The 15,695-nt window shown below is 43.1% G+C and overlaps 1 protein-coding gene across 4 annotated transcripts in view; it reads left to right on the top strand.

Moving 5' to 3' along the window:
- The window catches only part of PROSER1 (proline and serine rich 1), a 149,428-nt gene extending 133,802 nt beyond the window's left edge, over positions 1–15,626 (top strand). For 2 of the 4 annotated variants that reach the window (XM_060288054.1, XM_030882452.3), the window contains exons 7-13: positions 406–489; positions 1,871–1,949; positions 2,780–2,875; positions 7,329–7,373; positions 10,866–12,513; positions 13,287–13,437; positions 14,046–15,626. In XM_060288054.1, coding sequence (XP_060144037.1) covers positions 406–489; positions 1,871–1,949; positions 2,780–2,875; positions 7,329–7,373; positions 10,866–12,513; positions 13,287–13,437; positions 14,046–14,168 — 2,226 coding nt within the window. In that variant the 3' untranslated portion in view covers positions 14,169–15,626. The remainder of the gene's footprint in view (positions 1–405; positions 490–1,870; positions 1,950–2,779; positions 2,876–7,328; positions 7,374–10,865; positions 12,514–13,286; positions 13,438–14,045) is intronic. The other 2 variants (XM_060288053.2, XM_060288052.2) reach the window with 2 other exon arrangements.
- Positions 15,627–15,695: the final 69 nt, after the last annotated feature.

Raw genomic sequence — 15,695 nt, 5'->3', positions numbered from 1 at the left:
TTTTGTTTTTTTTTTTTTAATACACACTTTATTCTTTTTTTTTTTTAAAGGATGTTTGCAGATGTAATTATTATTTTATTTATTTATTTTTGCTGTGTTGGGTCTTCGTTTCTGTGCGAGGGCTTTCTCTAGTTGTGGCAAGCGGGGACCACTCTTCATCGCGGTGCGCGGGCCTCTCACTATCGCGGCCTCTCTTGTTGCGGAGCACAGGCTCCAGACGCGCAGGCTCAGTAGTTGTGGCTCACGGGCCTAGTTGCTCCACGGCATGTGGGATCCTCCCAGACCAGGGCTCGAACCCGTGTCCCCTGCATTAGCAGGCAGATTCTCAACCACTGCGCCACCAGGGAAGCCCTGTTTGGGTTTTTTTAAGTCTCAATTATCTTTCCTTTTTCTTTTTTTTAATAGGGAACCCCTTTGAAGAAAGATGGTGAAGAGTGTACCAACGAAGGCAAAGGAATAGCTGCACGGATTCTCGGACCGTCCAAACCAGTATGTTTAGAAAATAAATGATGGAACAAGTCTTAACTCTTACATTTAGTTTTCTGTCTATTCAAGGCATAAGTTTCATTTTTGTGTTGTGAAGCTTAAAGTATACTAGAAACTCTAGGAAAGGGAATGGCCTAGGGAAATACAGTAAACTTGTTTAACAGTGTTAAGGGCCCTATTGAGGTTTAATAGCTTATTTTAAAGGTAGACCAGATGAACTGTTCTTACTTTTTGCTACAGCCACATTCAGCTGTTTGCTTGGAGATGTGGAGTGCGGAGAGTTCACTTTAACGAAGGTTGTGGTTTGGTGGCTGAATTAGCATTAGTGTTAGTGAAGTAAGAATGGAGCTAGGAGGCGGAGAGTATTTTCAAGGGAGTGGTTAGAATGATTGATTGGAATATGAACTGAACAGGAGAAGAGAAGCCCGTGGGTTGAAGGATTGTTGGAGTTGGCATACTGGAGGCCTCCACACAGCCACTCTGCAGTCCCGCCTCCCCACCTGCCAAGAACTCCAGTGGCAGTTGTTTATAGCAAGGTAGTCACAGATCATAGCCCTCGTGCAGGACTAGTACCTCATCCAGGGCTGCCGTTATGAGCACTAGAGAGAGTCTGGGTCCCTAACCACCAGTGGATCCCCTCTGCTGCAGGAGCGTGAGTGCCAGCCGCCTCGAGTGGGTGTGCGTGCTCTAGCATCCTCTCTCTCTGTCTCTGTCTTTCTCTCTCTCTCTCTCTCTGTAGTTAAAAGTACAGCATGTGGCCTATCTTTGGATACCTCCGGTTCTCTGGAGATCAACCCTTTGAATGTTCCTTGTTACTTACATAAGTTCTATCAACTCTAAAATGAAAGATTTGTGGATTTCAAAAGGCAAAAAGACTAAGTTACTGAATTCATAATTCCAGTCTACGTTCTACTAGAGTTGTCAGAACGCCAGATGCTAAAGGAAATAGTGCTTTTTTCTTCCAAAAGGAGAAAAGAGGGTAAGAATGATAAGATGAATTCTCAGGAGGATGTTGGAAGTTCTTGAGTAGCTGTTCCATAGGAGGAGATAGGAATTCTTGGATTAATATAGACTGGGTCAGAGAAGAATCTGCTGTCTAGGATAAGGTTTGGCCCTTCGCTGGAGATGATTTACAACTGAAATTAAAAAATAAACACCTCCACAGCAGTCTTTGGCAGGATCTATCTTTGGAATTTAATAGGAACCACATTTATTAAAGCCATTTTCCTCATTTGTACCATGTATTAGTGCAGTGGCATTTGATATGCTGGGGCATTTCTGGCCTCTTAGGCCTAAATGTTTTGAAAGACAAGTTGTAGTTTGTTTTGCCAGGAGACAGCTTACTTGATTTTCTCCTAACTGCTGTATTTTCCCCCTCATTTAGCCTCCTTCAACATACAATCCACATAAACCCGTTCCTTATCCGATACCTCCATGCCGGCCACATGCAACTATTGCACCAAGTAAGGCGCTCTTTCAGACTTTACTTTTTTTTTCTTTTTGCTCTTTATTAAGTTGAAAGTAAATGTTGATATATGTACTTTGGAAATCTGGAGCACTTATGAAATATGCTGTCATGAGCTTTATTTTGCCGTGTGTCTTGGTCTGCAACAATGGAGAAGACAGAGTTTATTTAGGATATTTTCCTTTTTTTTTTTTTTTTTGCGGTATGCGGGCCTCTCACTGTTGTGGCCTCTCTCATTGCGGAGCACAGGCTCCGGACGTGCAGGCTCAGCGGCCATGGCTCACGGGCCCAGCCGCTCCGCGGCATGTGGGATCCTCCCGGACCGGGGCACGAACCCGCGTCCCCTGCATCGGCAGGCGGACTCTCAACCACTGCGCCACCAGGGAAGCCCAAGGATATTTTCCTTTTGATAAATTAATTGTATATTACTTCTCATCATTAATTATTTTTATGGGTTTTTGATTATGGGTAAATCATCTTGAATCCCTTTTTGATAGTTGGTATTCAGAGGCATCATTAATGCATTTAACTTAAAAAGGCCGAGTGTGTCTACTTGACAGAAAAGGCAGATAATTTAAATCTGGCCGGTTCTGCCCACCATGCCCTGCAGTGAGTTATGTCTGGAGTGAGCCTGCAGTGGGAAATAGAAGTCTCTGGTTGTCTCATTTGATCTCACTTTTCACTCAACCATAGACCCAAATCTCTGTGTAAAATGCAACTGTACTATATAACGGTTTTAGAAATAAATTAGATAGCTGCGTCAATACAGTTTGAACTCAGAATGATGCTAAATTTTATATATTTTTTTCTATTATCTTTTTATTTTAGGTGCTTATAACAATGCAGGTCTGGTACCATTAGCCAATGTCATAGCTCCAGGTGTGCCCCCGCCACCTCCATATACTCCTAATCCAGTAGCAGCAGGTAAAATCATGTCGTTACGGGGTATTAACAGTCAATAACTTGTACATGGTACACTTGGAGGGGGCAGTTGTGGGATGCGGTGGTATCCTAACAGGGAGCACAGCCCCGGAACATGATGATGGATCTGAGTGCAACATACAGGTTCCACTAAAGCAGCCTCGGCCCACATGTGTGAACACGAGCAGGTTGTAGAAACAAGAACCATTCTTCATGAGCAGGAAACTGACAGGCTGTGGAAAAGCATCACCGACTTAATGCGTGTCGCCATTTGGGCACATTCTGTCTGCCGTGGGAAGGAAAGGCTTGTAAGAAGGTGCTCAGGAGGGCTGAACCTCCCCAGCATATTCCAGTTCAGCCTTTTTCTTTGGGCCCATTGGGAATACGGGATACGAAGTGTAAATATTTTTCTCTATCTTGTCAAATTGTTTTCCAAAAAGACTGCACCTGTTTATACCTACCAGTGAAGGTATGTGAGTGTAGGGTTTCTTCACCCCCTTGCAAAATGGGATATTATCAATTTGGGGCTTTTTTTTTTTCTTTTTTACTCTTGCCAATCTGATAAGGCTGATTTAGCTGCTTTCTCCTTTTGTCTGTCTTTTACAAAAGTTTAATTTTTATTTCGATCAGTTATTGTTTATTTGACTCTCCTGAATTTTATGTCTTGTTTAGGAAATCCTTTCCCATTTCAACATTGTGACATCTACATTCTCTAATTACTGTAGTGATTCTTTTTAAACGTAGAGCTTTTCATTCACTTGCCATTTATTTCTGTATATGTGTAGGGTAGGGATAGAACTTAAAGTAAGTTCTGTGTTAATTTAATTCTGCCCTTCCCAGAGACTCAAAGTTACTTTCTAGTGTTTAATAAATTCTTTTTTTCTAGCCAGAGTGGCTCCGTTGTTTGCAGCTGAGTACTCTGACTAAAGTTGCAAAACATTTTTTCCAAAATTTGTCATTTTATTTCTTGCCCTTGTTTATGGTACCTCTTGCCCTTAGAGTTTTACATTTTTGCATAGACAGATAGAGGCTGTGAAAGAAAAGCTGGAACCAAGTTACCTTAGTTTAGAAATTCTTAACCCTAGGTAGTCCAGATAATTTAGGCCTTGTAAGATTCCTACTCCCTCTAGAATTTATTTTCACATAGGGGTGAAATAGAGGTTCATCTTAATTTTTTTTGCAAATGGTAGTCAGTCCATTCATGCCAGCAGTCTTTATTAACTAATCTGTTTTCCCTGGTGATTTGAAATAATACATTTATCTTAAGTTTTCATTTACACACATGGCTCTGTTCTGGGTTGTTTTTTTTTTTTTGCAGTACGTGGGCTTCTCACTGCTGTGGCCTCTCCCGTTGCGGAGCACAGGCTCCGGATGCGCAGGCTCAGCGGCCATGGCTCACGGGCCCAGCCGCTCCGCAGCATGTGGGATCCTCTCGGACCGGGACACGAACCCGTGTCCCCTGCATCGGCAGGCGGACTCTCAACTGCTGCGCCACCAGGGAAGCCCTATTTGGGTTCTTTATTCTGTTCCAATCTAGTGACTTTATGTTGTGATGATACCATATTGATTAGATTAGCAGATTTATAGTATATTCTAACATCTGATAAGGCTAGCTTTCTCTCACTATATTTTCATACTTTTCTTATCCATTTTTGGAAATTGGTTCTTCCATCTGAACTTTAAGGTCATTTTATGCAGTTAAAAAGAGTTGAGGGCTTCCCTGGTGGCGCAGTGGTTGGGAGTCCGCCTGCCGATGCAGGGGACGCAGGTTCGTGCGCCGGTCTGAGAAGATCCCACATGACGCGGAGCGGCTGGGCCCGTGAGCCATGGCCACTGAGCCTGCGTGTCCGGAGCCTGTGCTCCACAACGGGAGAGGCCACAACAGTGAAAGGCCCGCGTACCGCAAAAAAAAAAAAAAAAAAAGAGTTGAATTTATAGTTACATAGTAATCTGGGGATACTTGACATTTTTACGATATTAAGTTTTACCATTCAATCATATGTATGGCTTTAAATCCTGTCAAATGGTAGTGTTTTTCCCCCAGGCCTTGTAAGAAGTTTTTTTTGTTTTTTAATTGAGTTATAGTTGATTTACAATGTTATGTTAATTTCTGCTTCTTTCAAGAAGATTTTGTTTTCTTCATACAGGTTCTTTGCCTTAGGTTTGCGTCTCAGGATTTTAGAGGGTTTGTTTTTGTTTGTTTGTTTTTGTTACAGTTATAAATGGATATTTTATTTCTAGGTACTTACTACTGATTCCCTATTATACTTTTTTTTTCTTGAAAGTCTCTTGAATTTTCTGGATATAAAATGTCAGCTGACTTACACTTTACTATAACTTCTTTCCCTCTGGCCTTATTGGGTATTGACCCTTATTGGGTCCTCACTCCTTTTCATTTTCATTTTTCAAAAGTGTTTTGCCTGTATATTTTCAAATTTCTTTTTTTTAGAGTATTGTTCATTTGGCTTTGTTTGTTTAGTTGTTTTGTAAATTATATATAGCTGGAATCTGAGTTTTTAAACCAGTGGGGAAGAGACTTAATAGGAATTTCTGATAATCATAAAAGTTACATATTTGTTCTTAGTCCTTCCATTTTATTTTTGTACTCATTATTATTCTTTTATCCTAGTTTTTAATTTTCTTTATTTTTGTTTACTTGGATTAAATTGCTTTTTAATTTTTTAACAACTTTTGTTTCCTTGCCCCTACCCAAGCTTAGAATTTCTGTCTTTAATATCACTAGTGACTGCCTTCATATTCTTAATGGTTGTCAGTGTACAGAAATTAAAAACAGCTGTCCTACATTCCACGATTGGCTTCCTTACTCCCTCTCTTTTTTCATCAATTTGTGTATTTTGATGGACTACTATACATGTTTCTTTCTGTGCCTCTGAACTCATGGCTTAACTGTTTCTTCTATGATGCCCTGTCCTCATATACTCATTCTGATTTTCATCTAGTAGAAAATTTCTCTAAGTAGCTTTTTCAAAAAGGGTGCATGTGTAGGGTTGTAGATGAGAAACCCAATTCCCGTTTTCTTTTCTTTATTAGAACTGTAGTCTCTTTCTATAAGCTTACAAAGAAAATATTCCTTATCTTCAGAGTTCATAAATGTCTTTAATCTTGGTGTTCAGATATTTTGCCAGGATATCTAGGTGTGGATCTTATCGTTGATCTTTCCTGGAACTTTTTAAGCCCTGTGGATATGAAAACTCAAGTCTTTGAAGCTTAGGAAAATTTTGTTCTTATATTTCTTTAATTAATGCTTTCTCATCTGTTCTTTTTTTCTCCTAATACTCTTCTTTTGTACTGTATTTATTTTAAGTCTCTCAGCTATTCATTTATGATACTTTTTTTTTGTATTTTTGCCATTTTAAATGGAATTTTTGTTTATTTTCAACTAAGTAATTTAGCTTTCAGCAATGTTATTTCTAATCTTCATCATTCTTTGCATTTATTAATTTGGAGTTAGATTTTTATATCTAAAGTCTTCATCTTCTCTGCTTGCAGTTTTTTCTTGCAGTATTTTGTATATATATGTTCTTAATCTTCATTACAGGATTTTAAAGTTCTTTTTCTTTCTTTCATGGACTCTCCGTTGATAGACACCATCGTGTTCAGTCGTTTATTTATACTAAGTCCCTTAAACAAGCTGTGATCATTTTTGCTCACCATGTCAGGGCTTGGGGGTTCCCTTTGCACCTTATGGCTGTCACACTGTTGGTTTCTCGGGCAGTTATTGTCAAGCCATGCGAGGTCATTTTTTTCCATTGGCATCTTTGACCTGTTTGGTTAGACAGGTCCTTTCCCATGGGGGTGGGGAGGAGTGTGCTTTAGGTTTTCGGTCTCACAGGATTCAAGCCAGCCTCAACTAGGGTAGTTCTCCCTGACACCTCCTAGCGTAGGGTCTTTTCCAGAACTGAGTACAGCAGGTAGGCAGAGCCACTTTCCTTCAGTTTGCTTTGTGATCCACATGGCTCGTGATTCGGGCTCCTCCGACGGCAGTAGATTCTGCCCTCAGCATCCACCTTCCACTTGCAGGCCTCCTCCCTGTTGTAGGCACTGGTGCCCAGCAGTGACTGTCGGCCTAGCCAGTGACAGTGGCTCGTCATTGCCCTCTTGCTGCACTTTCTCCTAGATGGCACACTCAGGCCATCATCTTTCCCCAAAGTTTTCGTAAATGTATCTGTAAAGTAACAGTGTTTGCTTAAAGCCTGCTAAGTTAAGGAGGAATGGTGGGAATCAGTTGCTCATCATCCTAGCAATCTTCATATAGTTACTATGATTTTTGTTTATTTTCTTTCTTTTTCTATAGGCATATGTTGTTTTCCTAACACAGTATACATACATATCCTGGATTTTTCTTTTTTTGACCCCAGTCTCTGATTATTATGATGGTGAATAATTTGTTTAAAGCTTGAAATCAACTTTTATTTATTTATTTATTTTCACATAGAGAATGAAGACCTTTCCAATCAGTCAAAACCTACACAGAATCCAGGTAAGTACCAAATTTGATCCAGAGATAACTGATGTCTGTCCTGGCTGCCTGCTCTGTTATTCACTGAGATCAGTTTGAGTTGAGTGTATTTGTAATCTTTATGCTTTAGGGAAAGTTCCTGGTTAAAAAATTTAACTAACTGATACTTGCTGAAAGTGGCTTAATGGCAGTACATTTTATACACACAACATGAAATGCACATCCTCACTGGGTTTAAAAATAACCATATGCCTTTGCATCCTGTTTGTAAAACTTCCAAGCAATCAAAGTGCTAGGTGGCATTATATCTGCATTCACTTTATATTATGTGATATTTGAAGCCTCATTTTTTTAAATATATGAACAATTTCTTTTTGATAAAAACCCTTTTTGACAAATGTTATGTCAGATATACCTTTTAGACTTGATTATTTCAATAAGTATTTGGGGTAGTGTAATTTAATATAAGAAAAGAAGAAAGAATTTAATTTAAGAAAAGAAGACAGGGCACCAGAGCAGAAAGTGGAGTTGGAAGAGGAAGGTGAGACGTGGCCCCTGGTGCCTGCAGGTGGCAGCAGCACTGTATCAGTCTATTCTCCCCCTAGTAGAAGATACGCGTGGTCAGGAAAGAGGTGCTTTCTGCTGTGAGACAAAACCTGCACCAGTTCTTGTGTAGCAAAGTAGCACATGAATCTGATCGTTATGGTGCATGGTTAGGAGTCTCGGTGGGAGAATTCCATTCCCTAAGAATGTGCCGAAACAGTGCTTTTTAGCTGGTAGATTCTAAGGAGGTAGCATAGCAGGGTGGCAAGGACACCGAGATGTCAGGACATACAGTTTTTGATCCTGGCTCTGGCACCACCCAGCTTTGTAACCTTGAGCAGCTTATGTAGTTTCTATGAAAAAGAGATTAAGGAAACTTCAGCCTTTACGATCAGCTTCATTAAAAGATTTGTTTCTGGGCTTCCCTGGTGGCACAGTGGTTGAGAGTCCGCCTGCCGATGCAGGGGACGCGGGTTCTTGCCCCGGTCCGGGAAGATCCCACATGCCACGGAGCAGCTGGGCCCGTGAGCCATGGCCGCTGAGCCTGCGCGTCCGGAGCCTGTGCTCCGCAACGGGAGAGGCCAAAACAGTGAGAGGCCCGGGTACCGGGAAAAAAAAAAAGATTTGTTTCTGAGGAGAAGCAGCAGATTAAGTGTCATAAGTTATTCCTTTGTCATTCCTTTGTTAGGAATAGCACAATTTGTTTTCCTTTGCTGTTACGTTAGCATGATTAAGATTTCTTTTTTCCTTTCTGAACCATATTAAGAAACAAAAATAAATACAAACTAGTATAATGCTTAAGGGCGAGGGTCTCATAGACCTGGGTTCAAATCTTGGTTCTGCCACTTCATAGCTGCATGACCTTTTTATCATCATCATCATCATCATCATTACTGTGATAAGGTCTCACTTAATGAGATCTACCCTCTTAACAAATTGTTATGTACATAATACAGTATTGTTAACTGTAGGCACAATGTTGTATAGCTGATCTCTAGAACTTATTCATCTTGCATAACTGAAACTTTATATCCTTTGAACACCACTTAATAGCTGCGTGATCTTTTAACAGGTTGCTTAATCACATCAGGGCTGAGATTGCCCATCTATAAAATAGGGGTGTTAGTGCCTATCTCGGGGGGCGGGGGTTATGTGAGGACAAATGAAATGACAGGTGTAAAGTACTTAGCACAGGACCTAATACGTAGTGTTTTATGGTCAACAACCAAATTAGATGACAGGAAAGTGATATTTCTCCTGGTATGGTTTTCAGGAATTCATTTTTGTTGTGTTCCATTGTAATTGCAGGCACTGTGATTAATAGTACATCGCTTTTGTGTTATTATATGAAAAGATCTCCAACAGAGGCCACTATAAAGAACACTGTGGGACAGCTTGGTTTTACCTTGCCATCTGTCATTAACTACATGGTCCTCAGCATGAAGTTAAATAAGACAGTGAATTCTCAAATGTTTCCCAACCAATGTTAACCTAAATAATTTTTTGATACATTATTTACACACACAAAACTGGGCATATATTCCTTGTGCTTCTAATTCTTGTAAAACAAATTGAATACAAACAAAGATACAAGTCCATTTTCATATATACTCTAAATTTAAATTGATAGCTATCTTCCTTGATACTAAATTAACTGCTTATGACATGACTGTGGTATGAACTACAGATCTTTTGAGTTTGACGTTTATATATTTATATATTACTATTTGTCAATTCTCCTATCATATTTATTTTCTAAAACAGCTGTAAAATTTGTTGAGCCCAAGGCGGCACCCTTTGGCCATCACTTAGTACAAATGAATTATGTAGAGGTGGGTTTCCTCTGTTCTTTTCCTATGGTCCCTTCTCCACCCACGATTAACACAGTGCACTACTTCATTGACCATGTGAGCTTCCTTATGTCCAGAGTCTTTATTTTGCATAGATTTAAAAATTTAAGTCTTAGTCCATGAAAATGTCTTTCGGTTGATTATCCCTGCAAAAGGAACATTCTCTGTTTACAGCTGAACAGACTCCGATGTGAGTATAGCAGTATAGCATTCCATTTGGCACCAGCAAGATCATCAGAGGCCAACGCTTTCATTAAACTGATTCAGGGAGGAAACCCAGATCATCCCCAAAATGCTTGTATGATTTGTAGAGTTTGTCAGAATGAAAGTATTGTAGCAAACTCTAGAAGTCTTGAGAATAGGTCTTTGGGTGGGTTTGAGGACTTGCAGTTGAGGTAATCATGATATATCTAGTGCAGCAAACACTTATTAAACACACAGATGCCATGCACTGGGCTAGGCGTGAAGACTCTAAAGATGAATTAGTCAAGGCCTTTGCTGCTAAAGGAGCTCCTAGGACCAGCCAAGTAAAGTTAGAGGTTAAGTAGAGGAGTCAATATGAGAGAATGCCTGGGGGGAAAACTGGATAGATTGATCATCTGGAATATTAAATTCAACTCACAGAGTGGCAACCAGGCATACTGGAGAGATGGCCTGAATCCTAGATGGCCTTGTATGCCTCTAAAAATGATGAAATGATGTCCTGAAAGCTCTTAAGAGGGGAAATGACTTGTATTATTACTCTAGACAAGTGGTTTGAGAGAATTAAAAGTACACCAATGCTAATCACAATTAAAGTAAATTCTTTGAATTTTTTAAAGAAAAAATGGGAAACTATGAAAGGAAAGTTTATTTGCTCACTTGTCAAGGCTTCCTCACTGTGAATTGGAAGGCTATTCTGAGCAGAGTCTAGAACTCAGCTGGATCTAACTGAGGCTCCCTGGTGAAAATCAGGGTGATGGAATCTAGCAATGTAGACATTGCAATAGCCTAGTATACCTGTCATTGATTTTCTCTGGCATTTGTTAAATATTACAAAAATTTTCATTCATTTCTTTTGAGTTAAAAGTTGACATTTCAGCGTGATGGTAAAATCTTGCCTCTCTTTCTCCCGCCACAGCGTTTTCTGCCCCAGCAAGTCAGCTCTTTTCTCCTCGTGGCTCTAACCCTTCGACACCTGCGGCAACTCCTGTTCCTGCTGCTTCCCCGGTCAAGGCAGTAAATCATCCATCGGCATCGGCCACTGCCGCCCTCCCTGGGATGAACCTGCTGAACACCGTCCTTCCTGTGCTCCCGGGTCAGGTCTCAGCTGTTCATGCACCTCAGCCAACGACGCCCAATCCAACAGTTATCAGAACCCTTTCCTTGCTGGCTGCACCGGTGACTTCTGTTCACAGCACCACATCTGCTCCCGTTCCTTCTGTTTTTTCTGGCCACGTTCCACTGCCAGGTTCTTCGGCCACCCCTACCCCAGCACCTCAGGCCGCATCTACACCTCGGGCCACCCCTGCTTCCAGTGAAACATTTGCTTCTACTTCTGCCCCTTTCACTAGCCTCCCCTTTGCCGCCACCTCTACTGCCGCTTCTACCAACAACCTCGATTCCTCCTCACTGGCATCGGTTTTTGCTGGTCTCCCCTTGACCTTAACACCGACCTCCCAAGGTGTGTCCAACCCGACTCCTTCTGTAATCGCCTGCAGTTCTGCTCCCACTGTTTCCTGTCCACTGGGTGTAAATAATCCCCTTCTGTCTGCTTTAAAAGGCTTTCTGACATCAAATGACACCAACCTCATCAACTCTTCCACGTTACCCTGCGCCGTTACTAGTGGGCTGGCTTCCCTCGCCTCCCTCACTAACCAGAGCTCCGACTCTGCGGCGGCCGCCCTTAACAAGGGCTACGGCTCGCAGCGGGCCTCCACGCCGGGACTGGCCCTGTTCCCGGGCCTGCCCTCGCCGGCGGCCAACGCGGCTTCCACGCCCCCGGCTCTGCCTGCGCCCGCCGCCGCTGCCTCCTCGGGGCCTGCCGGCTGCGGCTCCTCGGCCACCCTGCTGCACGGCCCGCTCGCGAGTCACGCAGACGCGCCCGGTTCGTCGACACCCGCCGCCACCAGCCTGCCCGTGGTGATCAAGACCGAGCCCGCAAGCCCCACTCCTTCTGCCTTCAGGGGCCCGGCGCCCCCGCCGCCCCCCACCCCCGCTCCGGGCGCGCTGGGCCTGCCAGGGGCGTTGGGGCGAGCGTATGCGGCGGCTTCGGTGCCCGTCAGTTTACCGTCCTGCCTCGCCCCTGCGCTGCCGGGCCTCCCGGGCCTGAGCGCGACCCCGAGCGGCTCGAGCCCCCTGCCCTCCCTCCCGCTGCCTGCGCATGGCTCCTCCGCGCCCATCGCCCCTGTCTTCAGCGCCTTGCCCCCTTTCACTTCGCTGAGCAGTGGCTTCGCCCAGGCTGCCCACCCGCCCCTCGGCGCCCCCGCCTCGTCCGCCCCCACCTGCGCCCCCGGCCCCTCGGCGCCCGCCTCGGCGGCGGCCTTCCCACTCAGCCTGCCCGCCGCCGTGCCCTCGCTCTTCTCCGTGGCGCAGGGACCTCTGCCGGCCTCGGCTCCCTCCTACCCCGGCTTCTCCGTCTCCGGCGCGCCCCCCGCGCTGCCCTCGTTCCCGGGGCTGCAGCCGCCCGCCACCGGCGCCGCCACCGCCCCGTCGCCCGCTCCCGTCCTCCCCGGGTTCGCCTCCGCCTTTAGTTCCAGTTTCAACTCCGCTCTGGTTGCGCAAGCCGGGTAGGTGGATGGTCTGGAGGGGAAAGCATCCTTCACCTAACTCCTTCATGCTCTTGTTTTGAAGTCATTCAGATGAAAATCGGCATCCAGTTGTTTGGTGGCGCGAAATTCTGTTTTTCTGGGTCGGCACTTAGGTGCTCGAAAAATGTTTTATGTTAAGATAAATATATAAAATAACAATGCCTGCTCAGATAATTTTAGGATTTGTATTTGGTAATTTATCTTGATTTTAAAACAGCAAACATAAACTCACTGAATTCAAAATAATACACTTTATAACGGAAAGTTTTATATCAGTGAGTGGCTGACTTTTATGGTTCCAACAGGGAACAGATTTTTTTTTTTTAACATTTTAAGATAGTATTTGACAAATATAGAAGCACTAGCTTTTATGTCTTATCTGCATTTTTTCTTAAATTTATTTATTTATTTATTTGACTGTATTGGGTCTTTGTTGCTACACGCGGGCTTTCTTTAATTCTGGCGAGCAGGGACTGTTCTTCCTTGCGGTGCGCGGGCTTCTCATTGCGGTGGCTTCTCTCGTTGAGGAGCACGGGCTCTAGGCGCACAGGCTTCAGTAGTTGTGGCTCGCGGGCTCTAGAGTGCAGGCCCAGCAGCTGTTGCTCACGGGCTTAGTTGCTCTGAGGCGTGTGGGATCATCCTGGACCAGGGCTTGAACCCGTGTCCCCTGTATTGGCAGGTGGATTCTTAACCACTGTGCCACCAGGGAAGTCCCCTTATTTGCGTTTTGACCTGTTCTTCTATCGTTTTAGCTTATCATCTGGACTTCAAGCTGCAGGCAGTTCTGTTTTTCCAGGCCTCTTGTCCCTCCCTGGTATCCCTGGGTTTTCCCAGAATCCTTCACAATCATCCTTGCAGGAATTACAGCATAATGCAGCCGCACAGTCAGCATTGTTACAGCAGGTAAGTAGGCAATGCCTGGTGGAAATAGAACGGTAACGTGTAACGTAGCTTCTGTAGTGACAACCTTGCAATACAGATAAATAGTGATATTTCGGCACTGGCCAAAAAAATGGCTCTTAGCAGAACATCTGGAGATTTGATGATTAATTCTCCCAGAATCTGCAAATTATTCTTGTTTTCCTTCAGAAGGGTAACAAAGGTGGTAGAGTATCTTCATCTGTAAGAATTGTTTTTCCTGCTTACAGACTTTTAAATCTCAGTTTGGAGATTTTACAGATGGAATCTTTAGATGGGGCAGTGAAATTTTAGCTGGTCTTCTACAGTTTAAGCTAAAATAATGGACCATTAAGGTGAATTTTCTCTAGAAAACCTGCTGATTTTTTTTTCTAAAGGATATTAAACATTTTAAAGACATTTCTATGCACCTCTACATCTGAAGAAGTTTGAACGTTTCTTACAAATTTCAGGAGACTGAACAGACTTCCCTTGCCCCAACATTTTTTCTTTCTTTCCTGGTTTAAATATCTGTAGTGTGGGACAGGCCAAAGCAAGTACAGGCCTGGTTGAATTTGGAACTCTGCTAACCTGTGTGTTCATCTCTCCATCAGGTCCACTCAGCTTCAGCTCTGGAAAGCTACCCAGCTCAGCCGGATGGGTTTCCTAGTTATCCTTCAACACCAGGAACACCGTTTTCTTTGCAACCAGGCCTGTCCCAGAGTGGGTGGCAGTGAATACATTTAAATGCATATTCTCCTCCAGGGCAACATCAGAATCGCCTGAGGACTGCAGTGAACAATCGGACACACAAATGTGCAGTTGGCCAAAAGTCAGGAAATGAGGATGAGGATAATCCTGGGGAAATTGGGATAAGAGCTTAAAAAACGTCGTTACATTTTTTAAAAATGGTTTTAAGTATGGACATTCCCCTATGTAAATATGCTGACAATAAATTGTATGGAGAATAGTATTTTTAAAAGTGTTTGGGGGGCTTCCCTGGTGGCGCAGTGGTTGAGAGTCCGCCTGCCGGTGCAGGGGACACGGGTTCGTGCCCCGGTCCGGGAAGATCCCACATGCCGCAGAGCGGCTGGGCCTGTGAGCCATGGCCGCTGAGCCTGCGCGTCCGGAGCCTGTGCTCCGCAACGGGAGAGGCCACAACAGTGAGAGGTCCACGTACCGCAAAAACAAACAAAAAAGTATTTGGGGACTTTTCACCTCCCACCCTATGAAATTTTGAATCATGTATATGATCTATGTAAGAAGAATACTAAAGAGGTTGAACTCTTTATAGCCGAATACAGCCTTAAATCTGCTTGTACAGCATCCACTGACAGAAGTAATAGTCGTGCCTCAGACTTAACGGGTTGCATGTGGCCTTGGGGGAGTTACTACCCTTGGTATGCAAGAGTGCTTCCTATTAGCATCACTGGAACTCAGTATCCGTACTCCATGTGTATCCACAAAAGGGAACTTGAGACCCACCGTTATTTTTAACTTCTGACATTAATGATCATATGTGTACTGCTGAATTTAACTCAGTGTATTTCAGGTAAGTGAAAATGGTGCTTAATATAGTCTTTAGAATGACTTTCAGGTGTTTTCAACTAAAAACATATATATCCAGAACTACTTTCTTACAGAAATACAAGTAAGGCTTGTGATAATTTGCCTTCAAAACTTATTTCTTAATCTCAGCAGTATCCAAATGAGTGAGGAACATTTGACTGACCCTTGGGCCACCTCTATTACTCATTGTACTCTGGAAGCTCTTGGTGAATGTTTACAATCATGGGATGTAGTATTTCTATTTGTACTTAGAATCACATGCTTACCTAGAATAATTATGTGACAACAGATAGAAAGACTTGCTCTGTTAGTAAATATGCAGTGTGTACTCTATTTAAGGTTCTGTGCTAGTATAACACGGTTGAATGTCATTACGTGTAACAGCTGCCGCATTTGGGGGACAGGGCGTAGGGAGGATGATTTCCAATCCTGTGATTAAAAGTATAAACCATAGAATCTACTGTAGTACATTTCATCATCTAGAAGTTTTACTTTTATAAAGATGGTGTCTGGAAGATGTTGCTAATGTATTTTCCTTCAACCTGGGGAAAAAACTTTTTAAGTATATTAATATTCCTGTATGGTTAGTTTTTAACAATTTTTTAAAATAAACCTTATGGATACGACATACTTTACGTGTTTTATTCAATGCTTGGGTAAGTGTTTTAAGTTTTTGTGCTGGAGCTAATATATAG

Source organism: Globicephala melas, chromosome 18 (genome assembly GCF_963455315.2).
Source record: "Globicephala melas chromosome 18, mGloMel1.2, whole genome shotgun sequence".
NCBI lineage: Eukaryota > Metazoa > Chordata > Mammalia > Artiodactyla > Delphinidae > Globicephala > Globicephala melas.
Note: the sequence above shows the minus strand (reverse complement) of the source record. Positions and strands in the feature narration are given on the sequence as shown.